We start from the raw sequence: 9,434 nt of genomic DNA on the forward strand, positions 1-9,434 counted from the left end.
GCAGGAATGAAAATCATCGCTAATTTTAGTGCCAGTAACTGGTGTTTATGGCTATGAGAAAAAATGTGTGGATGATGCAGTGCTTGTGGACTGTGACACGTGTGAGGAGGGGGCTGGCCTCTTCTCCCAAGTAACAAGTGACGGGATGAGAGGAAATGGCCTCAAGTTGCAGCAGTGAAGGTTGAGGTTGGATGTTAGGAAAACAATTCTTCCCAGAAGGGTCGTCCAGGCGTGTCCCAGGCTGCCCAGGGCAGTGGTGGAGTCCCCATCCCTCGAGGGGTTTCCCAGCCCTTGTGTCGAGGTGGTGCTGAGGGCCAGGGGGCAGTGGGGACCTGGCAGTGCTGGGGGAACGGGGGGACTGGATGAGCTTAAAGGTCTCTTCCAACCAAAACGATTCTGTGATTCTGTGATTAACAGGCTCCAATTGCTGGGGGTGCAGAGCAGGAAATAACCACGTTAAAAAGAATGATTGAGGAAATATACTGAGAACAAACTTACAGGCAAAGCAGAGTCTTCCTTCTTGAACCTCTGGTTTTTCGGCCTTTCTTGGGTTTTTGGAAGGACTGTAATGGATTCTGAGAAAGAGACCTCATAGGAGAGCTCTTCTGTTACAGATGGGCTGCCCTTATCTAGTCCGCAGTCTAGACAGCTGTTAGCTGAAAATGAGGGAAATGATACATAAATGCCGAGTGTGTGCTTGCATCTAGTACAGAGACATTAAAAGAAATGAACCAAGATGACAAAAATCTTGAGAAAGCAATAAAGGAAGTGCTTCGAAGAGGAATTTCAGTGTAAACCACAGCATGTTCCTGTTTTGTCTGGAGGAAATAACCCCTTAGAAGTAAAATCCTGATTTTCATTTTGGATGATTTAACTTGTTGCTTTTTGTGAGAAGGTTAGTCAAGTTGGAGCTTCCTGTTTATCAGGAATGATCAAGTTTTTGTACTCCATCCTTGTCTACCCAGGCCAGCAAACTGTGGTGGCACTTGTCTAACGAACAACTGAAAATAGAAGTTCCTGACAGAAAAATGCTGTAGGCACAGTTTCTCAGGTCACTCTTGACTTACCTACCATCATGGGACATTGTGCCTATATTTTAGATGCTCGCATACACAGGTTTCTCAGAGCTGCTAGTTTAGGTGTGTAGCACTAAAACAGGTTGCAATGTACAATCTCCCAGTTTGAAAAACACTGTGGCTGCTGGGATTTCTGGTAGATATTGTGAAACGACTCATTGCTCTACTCTAAATTTAAGTCACCTCCTGAAATTCAGGGTGCCAGAGGAGAGCTTCTGAACTCAGAACAATCGAGTGCAGAAATAACCTGTCGTCATGGAGTCCAAAGCATGATAACACACACGACTTCCAGCTTTCACGACTGACCTCTCACAGCTGAGGACAATTTTGAGGGCGCCGTTAAGGTCCAGCTCCTGGACTCTCGCAATTGGAACAGAATCATAATTCTCACTGGGAGTGAGGTAAAATTTCAGCCTCCAGGACTGCAGAGGAGAGTTTACCCACGTGACCCACGTACATTCAAAAGCCACGGGAATCAGCAAGTGAATTGAAAAGCGTTGCATGTTTTAGAGGCACGTGCACATCCTGTGGTTTTCAAATCGTTGCATCTACAGGCACAGGGACTTCAATATTTTTGCTACAATCTATTTTGCAGGTCTGGTATGAACAAGCTAAGCATGTTACGAAGCTGCTTCTGCCTTTTGACCTTGGCCTTAGGTGTTACCTCGTGGCCAGGCCATTAAAGATGTTTTCCATCTCTCTCAAGCATCTATCCTTGGACTTGAGACCACAGGTTGTCCATGGCATCCCCGGCCATTTGGTTCCCTGTTTGTTCCCCTTGTGGAGCAGAGAGATCAGCAGAGCGGCTTTTGCAACCAAGGAAAATGTCTGGGCTCTATATCCAGAGGTAAATGTTAGAGGGACTGTTTTGGAAGTCAGGTATTAATATCCCCTTAGTTAAGCCCTGAACAGCGGTGGTGGGAAGAGCTTTCAAACTGGAAGATGGACGTTCCTGTGGAGGGCTGCTGACAGATACCCACAGGCCGAGCAGAGCAGACCCATCGTCTTCATTAGCGCTGCCAGTCACTGTCAGAGCAAAGTGTTTAAGGGGTGTCCAAAGGAACACCTTCAGAAGGACAGAACGACAGGGCAGAAAATGCTCTGTTTCCGATCCCGTGGTGTCTGCAGTACTGGAGCAGAAATGTGAAGGAAACATGCACCTTCCCGGTCATGATTTAGAGCCACAAATCAAACCGCTGACATAAGTTCTGCACCACTTTGCTAAGAGGTTGTTTGTGCATTCCCAGCCTTGCAAGGATCAGTGCTTTAATTTAGCCACCGACGCCTCAAGGGCAGCAGGTCTGTGTCCGCACAACGCCGGCCTTGAACGGGAAACTTTGGTTCCTGCATGACAATAAGCTGCCAACTGTATTAAGGAAATATCTGCAGCGTGAAAGAGGGGCCCAAGCTCTGAGCCACACAAGGATCTTTCTGTCCGTCATTTTCCCAGGAGGAAGTGAACGCTCATGACACGTTGGCATACTCACAGCTAACTGCTTTCCACACCGGCTTCTGCCCAGGGAGCTGGATACCATTAGAAGGAACTGGTGACACTGGAACTGGCTCAAACGTGGGCTGATAGGCAAGGAGAAATGATCAGACCGCGGGGAAAGTAAACGTCTACAGACACAAACTGCTACAGGTCAAGCAACGGCATTATCATTCTCAGCTTACATCCATTTGTCAAGTTTCAACAACCTGTTGTCGTTTCCCAGCGCGCATTTTTCACAACCCAGCCTGAGAATTCCTCTTCCCCGGCTGTGACCGTTCCAATCTTGTGGAGGTTGGTTACATTGCAGCTCTCTTCTGTAAGGACGGAAATCAGCTCCCTAAATTGCTGCACCTAACTGCACTCAGCGGCTCCTCGTCAAATTCTAACCCTGCTTTTAACCTGTTTGACCACAAATCTTTTTGACAACTCTCTGACACATGTTGAAAATCATGTCGGAAATATTCCCTGTCAGAAGTCAGGCTGTTCACCGCCTCTTGGGACTTGGGCACCAGCAAATTATTGGTGGACAGTGTCCTCCCATAGCTTATACACTAACATTTTTGGTGAACTGCCAGAACAATTTTAGGGAATAAAAGACCTTTCTATAGTCAAATTCATTTCTTTCTGCTCCAGAAATCGTTCTGCATGGTGTGAAAAAGAAGAAGTGTGTGTGGCACAGCAGAGAAGGGCCTCCGGAGCCCAGGGGGTGGCTTTCAAGCACTGTCGTGGAGTTTTGCTCTCGACAGTTTGGGGAGTCCTAAAGACAACTCTGAGTGTTTGTGTGTACACGAGGCTGTAGCAGCTTATCTGCACGTTCTCAGGTATAAAAAAAGAAAAGGTCATGAATTTCAAAAATAGCCAGTGAAAATAACTACGATGTTCCAAACTAGTCTTGTCTTTTTTCTGCTGTCCTTCGCATCCTGGTGGGAGCCCTTGGAGCCCCCCCCTTTCCCAAACCTGCTGCCTCACCCCCCGGAGCGATGGAGCAGCCCCAGCTTTCCAGCTGAACCTGCAGCTGAGGGCCCACAACAGCCGCCCTTTAAATTGCTCTGTAAATTGCTTTTGCAGTTGCTAACTCAGCTGTTTATCAACAAGCAGCAATGCCCCAGGGCTGAAGTTTTGTCCTTCCCACTTGGAGCCAAAGCATGGGGGCAGCATTCAGGCTGCTAAAAAAGAAGGCGGGTATTTACAAGACAGGCTGCTCTTGCAGTCAGAAGCCTGAAACAATGTTGCAGTCGTTTTTTTCAGTCTTATCCTCCAAGTTATTTGGGAAAATCAGACATAAAAGCAGTACCATGCTGCTTAACACCCAGATGAGAAATTAATGGTAAACGTTAGCAACGGGCTCACCTGCTTTCACTGTTCTAAAGGGCTGGCCCTGTGGACACTCTTCAGAATAGATTTATTGCGAGTCAAGTTTATCAAGGAAAAAAAATCCTTCAGCTGTGTTACACAGCTAAAATCGATAGTGATAGCTGTGGGGACCAGGCTCTGTTGAGCACGGTGGAGCCGACAGCATGACTCTGCTTCGTGCCCAGCAGCGCTGGCAGCAGCCTGCGGCCCCTCTGGCTAGTGGCAATCGAATACTGGTAGCTAGAAATGTCATGTGCTTGGCCTCATTTCCCAGCCTCCACAGCGAGAGTGTTGAAAAAAACCCAATCTACGTCTCTTTTATGAATAATTTTTTCAAACAGGACCAATCCCCCCACTTTTTTTTTAATCTTAGATAAAAAGAAAGGGGAAACTGGGAATAAAACCTTTTTGCTGCATGAATTTTAAAGATTCGTGTTATTTTTTTAGTAAAAAAGATTAAAAACTCTAGAAGTTCGCAACTTAATGAATGTGAAAGCCCAAGAGTCAATCGTGTCCATAACTAAACTGGGACAGTTTTATTCATCTGGCTGCAGCTCCAGTGAGGGCAAGACTTCTCAGGTCCTGATTTCTGACTGGTTCATTGGGTAGTTCTCACTGGCCAACGCTAAAAATGAGCCCAGTGTTTACTGGCACAATGTACACAGGGAAACTGATGCGAAGAGGAAACCAGAAGAGCAAGGAAAAGATTGAGATGAGGTAGAGAGTTCTTTAGTTGTAGACGATGTAAAAACAAATCATTGGGGCACTAAAGGGACCAGATTCCGTTGTTGGCCCCGCAGCTAAGGGCAGTAAGGGCAGAGCAGGACAGCCTGGCAGCTCGGGGTAGGGGGCAGGCTGCCCATGCTGCGGGTATATGGCATTGTCCCCCCAACCGCCTTTTCACGCAAAGAGCTCTGGGTTAGTGAGTGGTCTTTAATGAGGACGTGCATTGCTCAAGTAAAACGCTCTTAAAACTCCCGAGGAGCTTTAGCTCATCACAACGTGCAGCATTGGGCTGTTGAGCACGACGCTTCATTTCCTCCCTCCAATAACAAAATCAATGTTTCCTCCGCCCCCCCCATTCATATTCTGTTGTTGATTTTTTCTAGGCTTTGAGCTCCAGCAGAGCCCTTATCTTCTGAAGGAAGCAGCAGGGTCCCAGCAGTAAGGAAAATCAGGCCACTGTGGTTAATAAACCACCCGGTTTCCAGCTCAGGAGCGCGGCTGTCGGCGTAGGCTGGGCTGAAGCCGAGCAGAGGCACCTCAACTGGGGGAGGCTCCACCGTCTCCGAGGGGTGACGTACCACAGGGGCTGCATTTTGCCCCTAGCAATCACGGCACCTTTCCAGGGTGGGCAACCGAAAAAATAAAACCCAACCACCACCAGACAAAAAAAAACCAAAACAAAACCCCCCCCCACGGCTTTGTTTCCTTGTGTTTCAGTCCACTTGGGCTGCTGAGGGAGCAATCCTGTGCTGAGGGGCTGGACCTCAAGGCAGGATGAGGGCAAAGCGCGCTTTGCTCTGCGCTGGCCCACAGATGCTGGCTCCAGGCAGGAATAGCAAAGCCTCTGGCTGAGGCTTTCAGAGCAGAGAGAAGAAACCAGGGTGCATCTCTCTTCCCTGCCTCCGGCGACAGCAATTTATGCCTCTGCAGCGGTCTCTAAATCTCTTCTCCAGTGACCCCAGTGAGCTAATCACCTTTTCTCTCATCATTAATCACACAAGAGACTAATCCATCCTGCCACCCACCCCTCGGGGCTCCTGCAATGCTTAGGTTCTTGGGAATAGGGTATAAATCCACCTGCCTAATGGAGAGGATTGTAGAATTCTGTGGAACACTTAGAGCTGCTCTGCTGTTTGCAACAGGTTTAATTCTTCTCTGTCCAGCTGATAAGCAGGATGGGGAAGCAAAACTCCCACATGCCATTCCAGGCAGTCGTCTTCCCAGCAGCTGTGCTGAGATTTGCCCCTCTCTGTCCCTTGCTGCTCCTCTCTTTTTTGGCTGGGTTGGTTTTTAATGCGCATCCCTTTCACCACGAAGACGCACGGGTGGCTGTAGAGCCATGGCAGGGAGCGGCAGAGCGTGAGGGGCCTCACAAAGGACTGCTCAGGAAACCCCCTGCAGTGTGTTTAGCCCCCAGGAGCTGATAATTAGGACAAAGTTTCCTTTTCCCCGAAGATTTTCCTCTAATCCCATGAGAAGCAGCAGAGAGAGGAGCATGGTCCTGCCACAAGGGTGTGGGGAACCTCGAAGGCTTTTAGACAGTCCATTGGAGGAGGTGGTGGTGTGCTCTGCAGCTCTAGCTGTGTGTGACATTGCGATAAGCACCCTGCAGAACTGCGTATCGTGAGAAGAATAATTAGAAGCCTTAACTACTTATTTGGGCTTGTCTTTCAGACTTTCCCAATGCCGAACTCGGAGGAGGTAAAACAGGGGTTTGAAGGGCAGTGGCTCTGAAGCTCCTGATTCCTTTAGCAAGCAGGTCATAAAAATAAACAGGTCGAACCCAGATCAGTAATGTGCCCATCGGAGAGCACGGGTGCAACATTTAAGTAGCTGATTGGATTTTATTAGGAAACTTAAACTTTAGTTGAATTTTTAAAAGCTTTAAACATGTTAAGGTCTGCAGATACTTGAACCGGAAGCATGCTGATCTCTGAAGAAGCGCCACCAGCTTTTGGATGTTCATGCAAACATGCCCCATGATTTCTCATGCAAGAGATTTTGCCCACAGGAAACTACTGGATGCTTCTGGATGTGTTTGTTTGTGGGATCTGTGTGAGAGGTTCATCAGAGCCCAGATACTCAAATTGGAGACAAGTAAGTTAACCCCCCAACAGTTATCTCTGTGTAATTTTAATATAACCATGCAACTACAGTTTTGTTTCCCAATTTTTTGTTTTAAATTTATCCAGGATGAATTTAAAGCCTTGAGGAGCAGGTAGGACAAATAGAAAACAGCAAAGCAACTTCATAATGGAAAAGAGGTTTTTGGAGTTTTGTGATGGGAAGAACTTCAGTAGTAGTTTCAAAAGGGAGCTTGCCTAGGATACAACTCCTGTTTAAGATACCATGAGTGATGTCTGAAGTCAGCTGCGTTGCTTTGAGCATTGAAGCAAATGAACAGTTATTAGATTTTCATTTGCTGCCTAAGTGAACGGTAACTGCCAGTGGACCAGCTGCAATCGTGCCGGTGGGTGTTTAATTGCTTATGCTTATTTGAACCCCAGTAGTTTCACTGGAGAAGTTTTACTTCACCACTGAGACTGCTGAGTAAAGAGAGACTGTCCCCAGAAGCCAGCAAAAATTTGAAGAGCCACCAAGAGTAACTCACCAATTTCCAAAAAAATAAAAAGGAGTAAATGTTATTCTTGATAGGAGATTGCAGGAGGAAGGCTGGCAAGAGATAGGATGTTGTGTTACGGGTTGGTTGCAAAACTGCAGCATCTATCTTATTTGGTTTCATTCCTTTCCTCTCAAAATGTACTAAACACAGCATTAAAATCTGGGCTTAGCATCAGGAACTGCTACTGGCTGGCTGTACATCGTCAGCAGAAAAGGGCTTCCTGGCTGGTAGAAGCTTTGGTGAGCTCCTTGAAAGCACATACCAATTCAGCTCAAACGCATTCTCTAGGATGCATTAGCTACTTACAGGAGAGTCATTGGTGCCAAAGATGTCTCGAACATCCCGGACTGTGTGCTTGTTCTTCTTCCTCAGGGTCTGGGTGTAGGTGTTGTACCTCTTCTGTACGGCAGCAGCTTGAGTTCGGGTCAGGGTGGACAGCAGGGCTTGGCCATCCTCCTCTTCAGCTCCCGAGATCAATGTAGACAAACCTACGTCTTGCAGCCATTCTGCCTCCAGCTCCCCTTCTGCAGAGGAAGAGAGCGTGTTAGCAGGCCTGGCAAGGGAGGGAGAAGGGGCTGAAGGAAGGGAGGGGCACGGTGGACCTCTGCCTTAACCTTTACCTCGAGGAGACTCCACTTGAATTTCTCTTAGTGTAAGTTAATTTAGTTTTGTCAACATACCGTCAACTGGCAGCGTGGCAGTGTCTGCGTGGGAGAGATGTAGGAGAAGAACAGAGAGACAGGTTTAACCTGGGCACCAATGTACTCGTGGGAGAAGGGCAGGAAAGCAACCACCCTGACGCAGCAAGGTCACTAGAGACTCATCGTCATCATCACGGCTTGGCTTCACGAACGAAGATCTGGGAAGGGCTTTTCCCACACTCACTGCAAGCGATGAGTGCACCCTTCAGGCCTGCGCGATGGATTTTTAAGGTGAGGCGCAGCATGCGCGGAACTGGCCCCACCCTGTGATGTCCGGAGGCAGAGCAGTGACTCTTTCACGGGCACCCCCTTGCCGTGGGGAAGGAGCTTGCCTGCCCTTGTGAGGTTGAGAGCTGTGCTGGTGGTGGCAAGTGCCTGCGGTGGGGTCTCCCAGGCCAGACAGGTCTCGGCTGAAGGGTCAGACCAAGTGTGGCCACGGGCAGGATGGGCTCACTAGCCTTCGGGCAGCCATCCTAGGAGAAGGACAACTCTGACCCCGAACTCGGGCAGATGGAGCTCGTTTAGCCCTGTAAGGCTCCATCTCAGAGAAGGACACTCTAACCAAACCTACGACCCGAGGACTTCGCTGTCGCTGTCCAAGCTCGCCAGGCCCTGGCAGATGAACTGCTAGAGACTAACCCCTTGTTCAAAAGCATAACTCTGCATTCTCCGAATCATTTAGTAATTTCAAATTTTGCTGGCGCTGCTTTTGTATTTGTCTGCTTTTTCAACAGTCGGGGTCTTTCAAAACCTCTTGCACACAGGAGGTTCCTTCATCTTAGTTCTGTGAACAACCCGAGCTCAGCAATGAGCTGCTCCAGACGGGGCAATAATTCCATCCCGGCTTTGGCTGAAGCAGAGGTACGGCAGATGAACACGTCACACAGGAAATGGGCTCATTTGCAGCATGTCCTATAAAACAACCAGTCAATGCACTTATTGTTCTCATCCCAGCACTGGCCTTAATGGCAGGTTGGTATTTCCACTCTCCCTTTATTGCCTCCTCTTGACATGGAATGCAGGCAGATTGATTGATACCAGTTTGCTGCACTTTGGCAGTTAGATGCACAAAAAAGAAAATTACGGGGCTGCACCACAGGGACAAGTGAAAGCATCTCTCACATGAGCCATCACTGACTTCGTTGTTAACTGCCTCGTCTCTTAACAAAGCTGTACAGGAAAATCTGCTTCTGAAACCCCTGCTCTGTGTTAGACAGGGGTGTGCCAGCCCTGTATGCCATGAAACAGCCTGTCTCTGCTCTGACCTTTCTGTGCCCATGGACAGGATGACAGGCTGCTCCTGTCCCTTCTTCGTAACCTTCGACCCAATGGTTCTTCTGCTGTCCTCAGTCTTCTTCCCGACAAGATCTCTCCTCCTTTCCATGTGCTGCTGTTCAAGTCATCTGCATTCATGTTTCAGTTTCTTAAGCTTTCTCTTCAGCTTTTGTTCTGACACACTCTTT

At 48.2% G+C, this 9,434-nt stretch overlaps 1 protein-coding gene across 1 annotated transcript in view; it reads right to left on the reverse strand.

The window, feature by feature from the left end:
• ARHGAP28 (Rho GTPase activating protein 28) overlaps positions 1-9,434 on the reverse strand; it is a 66,660-nt gene that overhangs the window by 16,460 nt on the left and 40,766 nt on the right. Inside the window, exons 3-5 of the mRNA XM_010141829.1 lie at positions 7,577-7,794; positions 2,564-2,651; positions 499-656 (exon numbers count right to left, since the gene is read on the reverse strand). Coding sequence (XP_010140131.1) covers positions 499-656; positions 2,564-2,651; positions 7,577-7,794 — 464 coding nt within the window. The remainder of the gene's footprint in view (positions 1-498; positions 657-2,563; positions 2,652-7,576; positions 7,795-9,434) is intronic.

Source organism: Buceros rhinoceros, unplaced genomic scaffold (genome assembly GCF_000710305.1).
Source record: "Buceros rhinoceros silvestris isolate BGI_N320 unplaced genomic scaffold, ASM71030v1 scaffold2648, whole genome shotgun sequence".
Taxonomy (NCBI): domain Eukaryota; kingdom Metazoa; phylum Chordata; class Aves; order Bucerotiformes; family Bucerotidae; genus Buceros; species Buceros rhinoceros.